General features: G+C 43.3%; 2 protein-coding genes across 2 annotated transcripts; both read right to left on the bottom strand.

The window, feature by feature from the left end:
- Positions 1-5,968: 5,968 nt before the first annotated feature.
- LOC139196572 (uncharacterized) lies at positions 5,969-6,403 on the bottom strand. Its single transcript, XM_070822830.1, has one exon. It carries the CDS (start codon positions 6,401-6,403, stop codon positions 5,969-5,971), a length of 435 nt encoding a protein of 144 aa, XP_070678931.1.
- A 6,549-nt stretch (positions 6,404-12,952) lies between these two features.
- On the bottom strand, positions 12,953-13,381 carry LOC139196587 (uncharacterized). Its single transcript, XM_070822879.1, has one exon. It carries the CDS (start codon positions 13,379-13,381, stop codon positions 12,953-12,955), a length of 429 nt encoding a protein of 142 aa, XP_070678980.1.
- Between the last annotated feature and the right edge of the window lie 828 nt (positions 13,382-14,209).

The following is a 14,209-nucleotide window of genomic DNA, read 5'->3' on the forward strand; positions in this document are numbered from 1 at the left end:
CTACTATAATCCTGACACTCGACTTTAGTGGCTTTTTAAGCTTTAGCCCTCCCGGGGCATGTTGCGAGATTTTTTACTTATAGAGACGTCGGCCGGACTTATGCTTCTCGTAAGAAGCAGAGGAAGTCCTCACTGTTGCTATAGTCGTGACACTTGACTTCAGTGGCTTCTTTAGCTTCAGCCCTCCCGGGGCATGCTGCGAGATTTTTTACTTATAAAGTCGTCGGCTAGACTCGTGCTTCTTGTAGGAAGCAGATGAGGTTATCATTGCTGCTATAGTCATGACACTCAACTTCAGTGGCTTCTTGAGCTTTTGCTCTCCTGGGCATGTTGCGACATTTTTTACTTATAGAGTCGTTAGCTGGACTCGTGTTTCTCGTATGAAGCAGAGGATGTCGACGTAGCTGCTATAGTCGTGACACTCGACTTCAATGGCTTATTGAGTTTTGGCCCTCCTGGGGCATGTTGTGAGATTTTTAACTTATAGAGCCGTCAGTCGGACTTATGCTTCTCTTAGGAAGCAGAGGATGTCCGTGTAGCTGCTATAGTCGTAACACTCAACTTCAGTGGCTTCTTGAGCATTGGCCTTCCTGCGGCATGTTGCGAGATTTTTTACTTATAGAGCCATCAGCTGGACTCGTGCTTCTCATATGAAGCAGAGGAGGTTCGCACTGCTACTATAGTCGTGACACTCGACTTCAATGGCTTCTTGAGCTTTGGCCCTCCTGGGGCATGTTGTGAGATTTTTTACTTATAGAGCTGTCGGTCGGACTCGTGCTGTTATAGTCGCGACGCTCGACTTTGTCCCAACGAAACTTAAACCATTGACTGTCAACCAAAAGTGTTGCTAGTAAATAAGCACGCGAGTCTGCGTAGTCATGGCAAAAGTAAGTTTCGGCTTACGGCTTTTAACCACCGGGTTGTCGACCAGGTGTTTTACTTACAGAGGTAAACGACTCGCATAACCACTTCAAGCACTATCCCTGGCTCTCGGAGGCTTTTTTTTTTATTTAGTATGAGATGTAGGCGAAGTTGCTTCTTAGTGGCCATATCCTTCCGAGTCGCATAACTAGTATTGCAATACTTTAAAATCAAGCCACTTCATGAAGATTTGCGCGTTGAGGACAAACCATCTTGTCACACGAACTCTTTCATGGGCAGAGGTCCTGCACTTAGCGTCTATTCTGGTTAGAGACCGAGGATCTCGCGAAATTGAATCCTTTAGTTGGCTAAGTCTATTCCAGTGGAAGGACTATTTTTGCTAATTCTAGGAGTCGTCCGGCTTAGGTAGTCACTGATATCAAGGGAAACTGAGCAGTCGTACCAACCATCCACGTCTAGATATTTCGGATACGCCATGTCTGAATGTGCAGATGGTGTCTTCTGCTTGTCACAGAAGTGGTTATGCCATGTCTGCAGGGCAGCAGGTGTATTACACCAAGTCTACAGGGCAGCGAGTGTCTTGCACCATGTCTGCAGGGCAGCGGGTGTCTTGCATCATGTCTGCTGTGTAGCGGGTATCTTCTGCTTATCGCAAAAGTTGGTCAATTTGTTTATGCATTTGGCCTAGGCTTGTGAATAAATCCTTCAATCTTTGTTGAAGATAGAGGTTTTTATTAACTTTGCTCATAGGCAGTAATGGCGTAACTACTAATAATTCTCGACATGCAAAGTCTTGTTCATCAAGCTGCTTGAGTCTTCGAACTTTTTCATCTTGAACGGGGTCCAAGAAATGGTGGGAGGTCATACGTAATACTTCCTCAGGTTGTAAGCATTCCACTGCTTGTCGATTACTTTGTTGCTCATAGTGGTGAGGGTGTAGCTACCCCTTCCGCCTACTCGACTGATTTTGTACGGACCTTCCCAGATATGAGCTATCTTTGTGGAGCCTTCCTGTAGGGCGGTGATGAAGGCTTTTCTGAAGACTAAGTCTCCTGGCTGGAACTGCCGAATTTTTGCCCTCTTGTTGTAGCTGGAGAAGAGCTACTACTGATAAGCCGCAATACAAATGATAACCTTCTCGCGTGCTTCCTCTGCCAGGTCTAAGTTGGTGGCCATCTCCTTTTCATTTTGCTCGAGGTTCGGCAGTACAATGCTGATGCTTGGCACTACGATGTTGGGATGAATGATCGCCTCAGAACCATACACCATAGATAATGGAATTTCATCGGCTGCTCGCCTTTTGGTGGTGCAATATGCCCATAGAACATTAGGGAGCTCGTCTGACCACTTGCCCTTCTTGTTTGAGAGGGTCTTCTTGAGCCAGTCGAGGATGGTCTTGTTAGACGCCTCGGCCTGCCCGTTGTCTTGGGATATCGCGGCGTGGACATGTGCTGCTCAATGCCATATTTTTCAAAGAACTTCGCCAAGTCTTTGCCTATGAACTACGGACCATTGTCGATGACGATAGAGTGTGGGATGCCGAAGCAGCAAATGATGTTCTTCCATATGAAGCGTTATATGTCCGTTTGGGTAGTTGTAGTCATGGGTTTGGCTTCGACCTATTTTGTGAAGTAGTCGGTTGCTATGATCATCATGCTTCTATCCCTAGTGGCAGGCGGCATTGGTCATACCAAGTTGATCGCCCACTTAATGAATAGCCAATGGCTTGTTTGTGGGTCAAGTTCGTTGACAAGTAGTGCGAGAATGGGCATGAAACGCTGGTAGCTGTCGCATCGTTGTACATACTCCTTGGCGTCTTGATGCAGCGTTAAAAGCTTTTTGCACCAGGGAACGACCTCCAGAGTTGTTTTAGCAGATGTATTCGTGGATTGAGCTAAAAATCTTTAGGTCACCAGAAGGCGATAAGCAGCGGAGTTGCGGTATTGAAAAGGATCTTCGAACGAGAATGTCGTTCCACATGTAGTAATGCGCTGCCTTCATCTGGAGCTTTTTGGACTCTATTCTGTCTGTAGGAAGCATTCCATTGACTATATAGTGGATTATGAGATCTTGCCAACTCGGGGTTATGTTGATTTGCGCCACCTCGATAGCAGGTTCCTCACCTATGCTTGGCCTTTCCAAGTATTCGACTGGGATGAAGTGCCTAAGCTGATGGTTTAGCGCGGAGCCTAGGCTTGCTAGTGCATCGACGTGGGTATTTTCTGCTCGTGGAACCTGAGTAAGTGTGTACGCATAGAACGTTCTAGCTGCTCTCGTACCTTCTCGAGGTATTAGGCAATCCTTAGATGCTTTGCTGCGTACTCCCCTGAGGTTTGGTTGGTGATCAGCTGGGAATCGGAATAGATCACAAGCTTCTTCACTGTTAGGTCTTTCGCCAATCAGAGACTTGCAAGTAGGGCTTCATACTTTGCTTCGTTTTTTAATGCCTTAAAGCTTAGAGTGATTGCCTGCTCGAGCATTGAGCCGTCCGAAGTAGTAAGAACTAGGCCTGGCTTCGATCCTGGGTGGTTGGATGATCCATCGACTTGTAAACGCCAAAAATCTCCATCATGAGGGGTTGGCACGGCCATGGCATGCTTAGCTACCTCTGAGACGTTTTCAGGCTGTGTTGTTGCATCCTTTAGGCTTAGGGTGAATTTTGTTATGAAATCCGCCAACACCTAGGCTTTTATCGTCGTACGGGGTTGGTATACTAAGCCATATAGACCTAATTCCAACGCCCACTTCATCACTCGTTGGAAAGCGTCTGGACTATGCAAAACTGATCGCAGCGGGCTGGGTCAAGATGATGACCAGATGCCCTTGAAAGTAGGGTTTAAGCTTCCGAACTGCAACAACTAGCGCCAAAATTAGTTTTTCAATCTTTGGGTATCTACTTCTAATACCGCCAGATAAATGTATAGGTTCTCCACTGTTTACAGTTTGGATAGTAGTGGAGGTGATGTCAAGTACCGCTTTAGGTCCTGAAATGCTTTCTCGCACTCATCGTCCCACTTTTCCTTCTGCGCCTTTTTTATTGTCTTGAAGAAGGGCTTGCATCGGTTGGTGGATCGCGAAAGGAAACGATTGAGTGCGGCTGCTTGTCTGGTCAGACTTTGGATCTTCTTCAAAGTTGTAGGCAATTTCATGTCCAAGATCGATTTGATCTGCCTTGAATGAGCCTCGATTCCTCATTGGGTTACAAGGTACCCTAAGAATCGGCCTGAGGAGACGCCAAATGTGCACTTGGTTGGGTTAAGCTTCATGTTGTATTCTCGAAGAATGGCAAAAGTTTCTGCCAAGTTATGAATGTGGTCTGACTGCTGCTTGCCTTTCACCATGATGTCGTCTATGCAGACTTTCATGGTGACTCCGAGCTGCTTCTTGAACATCGTGTTTATGAGTCGCAGGTAGGTTGCTCTTGAGTTCTTGAGGCCAGAGAGCATAACCTTGTAGCAGTATGTGCCTCGCTCGATCACAAATGCAGTCTTTTCTTTATCAGGCTTATGCATAACAATTTGATTGTAGCCTGAGTACGCATCCAAGAAGCTGAGCAATTGGTTCCTGGATATTGAGTCAACGAGCAGGTCGATCCGGGGAACCGGGTAGTTATCTTTTGGGCATGCCTTGTTGAAATTGATGTAATCCACGCATACTCTCCATTTGGCCTTCTCTTTTTTCATCACTAGTGTGACGTTGGCCAACCATGCTAAGTGTGCCACTTCCTCAATGAATTTGGCTTCCAGTAACTTGTTGATTTCTGCATCAATGATTTCTACTTGCTCGGGTGCGAAATGTCTGATTTTCTGGATCATAGGTTTGGCAGTAGGATTGACATGCAGCTTGTGAGAAGCTATCGCTGGATTAATGACAAGCATGTCAGATGGTGACCATGCGAATACGTCGCTATTTTCCCTAAGGAAAGTATTGAGCTCTTCCTTCTCTGCTGGACTCAGACATAAGCCGATTCCAGGTATCTTTTTCGGTTGGTGGAGGTCAAGAATGATGTTTTCGATGTCTTCTTCTGGTTTCTATCCTGATTCATCTTCCAGGGCATTATCGACCTTGACACCATCTTCTTGACCTGTCTGCTATAATTGCTATTTGGCAGAGGTGGAGTCATCTTTCTGCACTTCAGCTACTATTGCTGGGGCGAAAGACTTCTTCTTAGATTCCTTGAGAACTTGTAGAGTGCATTGCCTGGACATGGCCTGGTTGCCTTTGATTTCTCCGACTGCTCCTCCTGGGATGTGAAATCGGATTTTCTGGTACTCGATTGAGGTCATAGCTCTAATTTTCACTAGCCATGGTCGGCCCAATATCTCATTATAGAGGGATGTGTCGCTGACAATCATAAAGGTCTGCGATGAGACAACCGGTGGGCTGGTTACGTCAAGCATGATAGTGCCAATAACAGTTGAGGTGAGTCCGTTGAATCCGGTCAAGACCTTTGCTTTGCGTTGATCGTGCTTTCCAGGCCCATCTTCTGGATGACCAACAGTTGTAGAAGGTTGACTGAGCTGCCGTTGTCCACCATGATTCTATCAACGATGGCGTGGGCCATTTGTACAGAAATCACCAGGGCGTCATCGTGGGGAAAATCTACTCCCTCAGCGTCCTGCTTGGTGAAGTCGACGATCAGTCCGGGTACAGCATTTATGGCTTGAACCTGATTGACCAATCTTGCCTGCTAGATCTTTCTCTTCTTGGAGTTAGTGGTGGCCCCCAGATGCTCGAATTCAGCAAAGATTCTGTTGATTCGGATTGTCTTGGTTAGGGGTTAGGCATCGGCATCTGCTTCTCACCTTGGCCGAGCAGCTGGTTTGTTGACATACTAGTCGCACTTGCCCTCCTTCACGAGCTGCTCAAGGTACCTTTTCCATGTGGTGCAATCATTGGTTGTGTGCCCTGGACCTCTGTGGAATGCACAACATTTGGTCTGGTCCATCTTAGAAGTGTCGCCCCTTAAAGGTGGTGGTGGCTTGAACCATGGAATGCGCAGTATTTTGTCTCCTGGCTTGCTTTTGATGTTAAGCGGTTTATCGCTTGCCTTCTTCTGAGTCGGTTTTGCGACTCTGCATGGCTGCTAAGGTGACTTCTGGGAGAGCTTTTCCTCATCCCAAAGGGAGTGCTTTTCTGCCAAAGCATAAGAGTTTTCCAGGGACAGATTCTCTCCCACAATCAATTCTCCAAAAAACAGGTGATCTGCTAGAAGCCCCTTTTGGAAAGTTGAGCATGCGATGTTGTCATCGCATCCGACAATCTTTGCTTTCTCTGCCTTGAATCTCTTGACGTAAGTGCAGAGTGACTCCTTTTGGTTCTTTTTCATGCTGAAGAGGTGGTTAGACTTCTTCTTGATCGAGCGGTAGGACGAATATTCCTTAGTGAAAACTAAGGAAAGTTTGCTGAGGTTCTGGATTGAACGTGGCGGCAAGCTATGGAACCAGTCTTGAGCCTCGCCTTGGAGCGTCGTGGTAAAGATCTTGTAGATGAGAACGTCATCATTGGCGTAGAATGTCATGGCACTTCGATAGTGCATCAAATGCTTGTCCGAATCTTCATTTCCATTGAATAAGGTGAAATATGGCGGGCTGAACTTCCGTGGTGGCTTTGACTGCTCGATCTTGTCTGTAAAGGGTGACTTGCTTAGGTTGGCCACATCTCTACGAAGGGCATCGTCGGTAGTGTCAATGTGCTGGAATCTGCGCAGCTACTCTGCTACCAATTTTTGTACTTCCTCCTGGATTTGTGCCTGGTAGGGCAACAGAGCTTCCAACTGCCCCCGGTGTTGACCTGCCGGTACATGCTGCTCTTCGGCTCGTCCTGCTCGCTGTCGCTCTGGGAGGGGGTTGCCTATTGAACTTCTTTGGGCGTCATGCAGCTGCCTACTCTGTTGCCTCGTAGGAGGATCTTTTTGTGGGCCTAACCTCGTGTGGACGCTTCGCCTGGAACGTCTTGAGTGCTCATCGGAGTGTGGACCCAACCTCGAAGGCACATGACTCGTGAGCAAGTCGGGAATGAACGCTTCTCTGTGCATCTAGGTGGGAGAAGACGTTTTCCCGAAGGCTCAAATGAGAGTGCACACTGTCAGGACGTCGCTGGAATGAGTCACGTTATTCCGCCCTTGTCCTACTTCGGGACACCTTATCTGGGGCTCGCTACATCTCGATAAGCTCAAGTAGCTAGTTCACCAAAATGGTCTGCTGCGCGAGGGCGTTCATCAAATTGGCTACCTACTAGGGTAGGTGATGCTCGCCATTTGGATTGGAAGAGCTTGGATGATGGGCATCTCCATGTGTGGTGGAAGTATAATGGACTGCAGGTATAAAGCTTGAGCCCAGAGTGGGCAGTCCTACAAAAAAGTAGGTGTAAGTAATCCTGAATCGATCGCGGGACATGTGGTCGAAATCTGGATCACTAAAGGTGGCCTTAGAATGGATTGGGTCGCGGGGTGGGTTGGACCAGCGCCTACACGCCTTGGATTTGCTTGGCCGTGGGCCCTCATAGCTGTTGGGCTACCACATCATGGCCGGCTGGCTATATGGCCTGGGCTTGGGCCCGTTGAGCTACCCGGCTAGTAGCAACTATCAAATTTTGGGCTCGAGTTCGGGCATGCTGTGTAATAAGGCCTGTTGCTGCATTGGGCTGGGCCTTCTGCCCAAGGCTTGCTGTGGCAGCTGCCAAGTTCTAGGCTTCCTGCCCATGGGCTTAGAAGTGGACCTGGGTCTCTTGTCTAGGGTTTGGTTGCCTAGGGTTTGGTGGGAGTGGTGTTGTGGCCTGATGGCCTTGCCATGGCTACTGGGTCACAAGGGTGATGGTGGTGGCGCGGCTCTATGGCAGAAAGGCTCCTCCTGCCGTCGTGTTGAGCCTTGAGGATCTCTGTCGTGGGGCTATGTCCTCGTCTCCACTCTCGGGTCCAAATCCTTCCACGTATGGGGTTTCATTCATTGTAGTTTTTGAATTTCCTACCATTGTATCCTTTCTCTAGGGATTGATCAGGAAACTTTTCTAGGAAAAATTAATTGATACGAAGTGTGAGAAATTCAACGTAACGGAAAATTCAAGAAACTAATGTGAGAGGCTTCTTTGAGTATTTTGAATCAGCTCTCAATGAAAACACCAATTTGTCGAAAATGCACAAATTTCCGCCATCTTCAATCTTGCCGAAAATGCACCTGTAAGACAATCAACACCTTTGTTCAAAGAACTAAGCCTCGCGCGCCGACGAGGTGGGGGGGTTAGGTCAACAGGATTCGGATGCCTAAGTTAGTTTCGCTGAGAGAGTAAAGTGTTTTGGGCTTTTTTAGGGTTGCCAAAGCTCTAAAATATTGGTAGAATATGGGGTATTTATAGGGCTAGGGCTGGCCATTTAGTGTTTAATGGAGAGATATTCTCTAAATATTCCCAAGATGTTAAATAGGAAATAATATCTTGAGATAATAGCGTAATTATCCTAATTTAAATAAATTAGGACTATTTACTGGATTGGAGTTATTCTCCAAGTAGTAGTAAAGATAGGATTTGGGTAATTAATCTTTATCTTTAATTCCTTGCCAATGGCAGGTGAGTTGTGGGTAGTTGTATTCAACTGCTGAGTCCTTCAGGGATGTGAGCTGCGCGTGGGAGCATCTGAAAAGCTTGCCCATTTATTATGGGCAATCTTGTCTTTCTTGAATAAAAGTCCACGTGTCGCCTCTAGAATTTTTGGGATTATTTTAGGCTCCACAACAAGTATTCTAACAAACTAATTATCACCCTTATCTTTTTACAATTCCAACTATCTGTTATAACAACCTTGTTGATGTGGATTACTTTGCTGATGTGTACATATCTGTCAACATCCCCCCTCAATCTCAGCTGGGTTTCCAAGCTTGAGATTGAATGAATGCTTGAGGAACGAAGGACTGTATAGACCCTTAATTAGTATCTCTGCAGTTTGATCTTTAGTAGGTAAGTATTAATCCTGCAAATCTCCCTTTATCCTCGAGTGAAAAATAGGACTGGCACTTCATGCAATTGCAGATTTGTTGTCGCAGTATATCACTAGACGAAAGGGCAAGACAACTGCCATATCCTGAAGAACATTTCTAATCCAAGCAACATCAGCTGCAATGTGTGCCAATGCTTTATACCTGGCTTCTGTAGAACTCCGTGATACATAATCTTGCTTCTTTGATTGCCATGAAACTGAATTATTGCCAATATATACAACATAGCCTATCACAGACCGCCTTGTATTCAAATTTACAGCCCAATCAGAATCACTAAAAGCTGTAATTCATACTGCAGTATCGGATGAAAATGTTATACCGATTTGTATGGTTCTGTTTAAGAATCTAAATATCCTTTTTACTACCCCAAAATGTATCTCTGTAGGATAAGCGATGAACTGACACACAAAATTCACTACATATGCAATATCCGGCCTTGTAAAGGTCAGATATTGTAGAAAGCCAATAGTACTGCGATATAAACTTGGATCAGGCAATATGGTACCCTTAGTGACAAGCAATGGATCATGGGGCTTGCATTGTGTAGTTGCTGGCTTACAGGACTCCATACCAGCTTTATGCAATAACTCTTTGATGTACTTAGACTAGTTGACACAAATATCACCATTCTTCTTGTAGTTTACTTGTAGATCGAGAAAATAAGTCAACTTTCCCATATCTTTAAGCTCAAACACCTTAGACAATTTTGTGATTACAACTTGTACCTTGCACTGACTTGATCCAGTTAGTATAATGTCATCTACATATAAGAGTAGAATGACCACATCACCATTATCATGTTTAACAAACAAACTGGAAACTGAAGTAGATGCTTTGAAACCCATTGCAGGTAAATAACTTGTAAACTTGGAGTTCCAAGCCCTCGGAGCTTATTTAAGATCATACAACGACTTTATTAACTTGCATACATAAGATGGATTAGCCATATCCACAAATCCTTGAGGTTGTTTCACGTAAATTTCTTCTTGAAGATCACCACATAGAAATGCATTCTTGATATCTAAATGCCTTAACTCACATTGATTAATCGCAGCCAATGCTAACAATATTCTCACTGTGGTATGTTGAACCACATGACTAAATGTTTTTGAATAATCAACTCCTTGTTCTTGTGAAAACCCTTGTGCTACCAACCTGGCTTTATACCTGGATATTGAGCCATCAGGGTTCTTTTTGAGTTTATGCCAATAATTGACCTGTCAGTAGGTGGTGGAACAAGTTCCCAAGTTCCTTGAGCCCTAAGATAATTATATTCTTCTTGCATCGTATTCTGCCATTGTGGCATGGATGCAGCTTGTCGAAAGGATGTTGGTTCTGCAGCATCAACAGAACTGGCTAAAAAGGAAAACCCCCCACCAAAGAGCTCATCCTCAGTGAATTGTAAAGAATGAAGCTCAGGTAACGCAGCAAGATAACCCTTATAACTCTGTTGTGGTAACACACCATTCTTTGATCTAGTTACCATTAGATGCAGTGAAGCAATTTTCAAGACATCAATATCGGATGAAATGGTACTGAAGATGGGGAGTATTACCTCAAGTTGTGTGTCATGATGGACAGGCAACATTTGTGACATACCAGAAGTAGTGGGAGTGAGGGGAGAAAACTCCAATTGTGAAGAAATACCATGTGACAGTGAGCTAGACCTGACATTTGTTTCTTGAGAAGAACTTGATATCTGTGAAATAGAGCCATGTGAAGCTGGTACCGATTGTAAGGAATTATGCTGTGCAGGAGAACTAGTTGCAGCACTACTTCCAAACATTGAAACAGATATATCATTTGGATGCCCACTATTATCTTCCCTTTCAGTTCTGTTAGACACATTAGGGACACTATGTATAGGCATTTGAATCACAATTGGTCTCTGAACCACAGGTTGAACCTGATATGAACTCTTTGCGCTTGCAGTTGAACGTATCTTAATGGGAAATATCAATTCATCATGTATTACATGTCTGGACACCAACAGTTTTCTGGTTGTCATGTTGTAGCAAATTACTCCCTTATATCCCATAGCATAACCCAAGAAGAGACATTGCACTGACCTTGCTTCTAATATGTTTGAGTTGTATGGCCTGAGGAATGGATAGACAGCTGTGCCAAACACCTTTAGATGTTGTATTTCTGGTACTTTACCAAATAGGACTTGGTATGGAAATTTCATCTCTAACACCCTACAAGGCATTCTATTTATAAAAAATGATGCATAAGCACATGCATGAAACCAGAAAGATGATGGTAAATTTGCCTCAGCCATTAAATTCAATGCTGTCTCCACTAGGTGCCTATGTTTCCTCTCAGAAATACCATTATGTTGAGGAGTACAAGGACATGAAATCATATGCATTATTGCTTTTGACTCCAGAAAACTAGTAAATCCTTTGCTCACATATTCTCCTCCTCCATCAATGTGTAAGCACTTAATTTGAGTCTTAAACTGATTGGATACAAAAGCATGAAATTTAACAAAAACAGACATAGCTTCAGACTTATTAATCAAAGGAAAGATCCACACAAATCTGGAATACTCATCAATAAAATTGATATAATATATGTATCCTTCTATTGAAATCTTTGGAGAAGGCCCCTATACATCCAAATGCACTTTTTCACATACAATTAGCTCTACTTTGCCTTATAGGAAATGGCTGTCTACACATTTTATTTGTAATACATGAAGTACACACTGACTGAGAAGTATCTATACTAACTGGTACTTGTGCATTGCTCAACATAATCACCAATATCTCTTCAGAAGGATGCCCTACCTCTTATGCCATATTGCAGTTTTAATAGCTTTTCCAAGAAATCCAGCCTTCAACTTTTTGTGCAATCCATTGATTGAACTTGATCTTGTAAACACTGTCATAGGTATGGTGAAGAGTTCCCCATCACTTCTTCCTTGGTATAGTACCACTTTGGTTGCCTTGTCCTGTATATAAAACACAAGATCATCATATATAAACCAGCAGCCATTATCATGACATAACTTCTTCACTGATAATAGGTTTACAGTAATATTAGGGACATGTAAGATATTTTTGAAATATAGAAGATTAGCTTGAGTGATTAGAGTAGTTGAACCAATATGCCTCACATCCAAACCTTGACCATTGCCAATGATTATCTTCTCATCTCCATTGTAAGTCGTGATCTGATTCAGATTGTTGACATTTGCATTCATATGATGTGTAGCTCCAGTGTCTAACACCAATGTATCTGCAGCAGAAAAACCTTGTGGAAGATGATCATCCGTTACTGGAGAAAAGCCTTGAGTTCTTGAGCAGTCATGGCAGTAATTGTTGATAGTGGGGGTGGTCCTCCTTGATAGGCAAAATTGTTCCAATGAAAACACTCCAATGCATTGTGTCCCTTCTTTCCACAAATCTGGCGCACCAATATTTGATACTGACTAGTAGTATTAGTGCTCATGAAATGACAATTAGGTGTAGTGTGGCCTCTCCTCGAACATATTTGAAATTCAGGTGCAATTGATGATCTAAAATTGGTATTCCCATTCCAACTCTACCAACTTGAACCATTCTTTAATCCACCATTAGATGACTGACCATTGAAGCTTGACTATGAACTGCTGTCATGATCAGAAAAACCACCATTTGATCCCTTATTCTTGTTACCAAAGTATGATTTTGATCCCCTATTAGAATTAAATGACCCTCGATTCTGTAAAGGCCTTTGATTGCTGCCAATGAACCCATATCCTCCTTGATAGCCATTAGACCCCATATTGGAATTTTCACCTCCTTGATAACCATTAACCCCTATGGTAGAGCTTTCACCATGATATCTGCCATTTGCTTGATAAGAAACAGTATGTCCATTGCTACTATCACCATTCATATACATCGTAGGCAGTGAACCTGTGAGAGATGAAATTCTCGATTCTATGGTAAGTTCAGCACTCAGAAGTTGTGCACGAAAATCTTTTAAAAAAAATTGGTGTCTCTCTTGCCAAAATCAGTCTTAATCATACCAAACTCCTGTGGTAAACCATTTAAAGGATCACTAACGAGATCATTTTCAGAAACCTTTTCTCATGCGGAGATCAATTGATCTCTTATAGCCTTCGATTTCAACAGAAACTTATCAATCGAATCCCCTCCTTTCTGTGCCGTGTGGAACTCAGTCTTGAGCTGATTAATGCTGGACACTGAGATAAATGCATAACGATCTTGCAGAGCACTCCATGCTTCCTGTGATGTTTTACATCCAATAATATGCTCCATCGCATCATCAGATAAGGTAGCAATAAGCAAACTAAGCAAAGCCATATCCTTTTTCACCCAATTCTTATAAGCAGCAGTCATCTCTTTTGTCACACCCGATTCAGTATGTATGACATAGTTAGGTGGACATGGATTATCACCCGTAAAGAAATCTAACAGATCATAACCACGCAAGACCGATTGAAACTGAAAATTCCACTTAACAAAATTATCATCTTGCAACTTCACAGTAAGCATTCCCAAAAGACCTTCAATCTTCACATATTATATAGTATTCTCAGACATATTGACCATTCCCACAAGAACTCTTCTTTTTTTGCAAATCAAGATTTCGAGAAACTAACAAGACTAGCCTTCAAGATCAATGTAGACTACCCTCTTTAGCAATAGTCCTTTAACAGAGGAAATATATTAGTAAACTTCAAGATTCAATCACTCCGCAATTGGCCTTTGAGGAGAAAAGAATTCACAAACAAGAATAATATGGCAGTCAGCCTTTGTAAATATTCAAAACATCAAACAACTGCAACTGGTTATCGGCCTTGTATACAACATGGAAAAGACTAGAAGAGAAACTCACTGATGCAATTTATCAAACACCTGGAGTGCACAGATCTTCATCACCAACAAAACCTCCACAGACAAGTATCGAAACCTCCCAAGAACAGCAAAACGTCATCAACACTTCACAGAGATGAGCTTCCCATTAGAGATACTACATCGGAAGTCAAAAGATCATCCATGGCGATGATACCATATTAAGACTAGTCGAAGAAGAAGAAGAAATGCAAAAACGTTAAAAAGAGCTTTGGAAAGAAGAAAGAAGCTGAATAATATTGGTGTATTGCAGAGAATGAATTGATACAAGATACAGAGGGATATCCTCTATTTATACATGCATTCTTTCCTTCAATTGCAAGTATTCCAAGTTCCAACAAACTAACTGTCACCCTTATCTTTCTACAATTTCAACTATCTGTTATATAACAACCTTGATGAAGTGGATCCTTGCTGATGTGGATTACTTTGCTAATGTGTACATGTCCGTCAACACCCACTAGTGTT

The sequence above is a fragment of the Malus domestica genome, chromosome 01, assembly GCF_042453785.1.
Source record: "Malus domestica chromosome 01, GDT2T_hap1".
Lineage (NCBI taxonomy): Eukaryota > Viridiplantae > Streptophyta > Magnoliopsida > Rosales > Rosaceae > Malus > Malus domestica.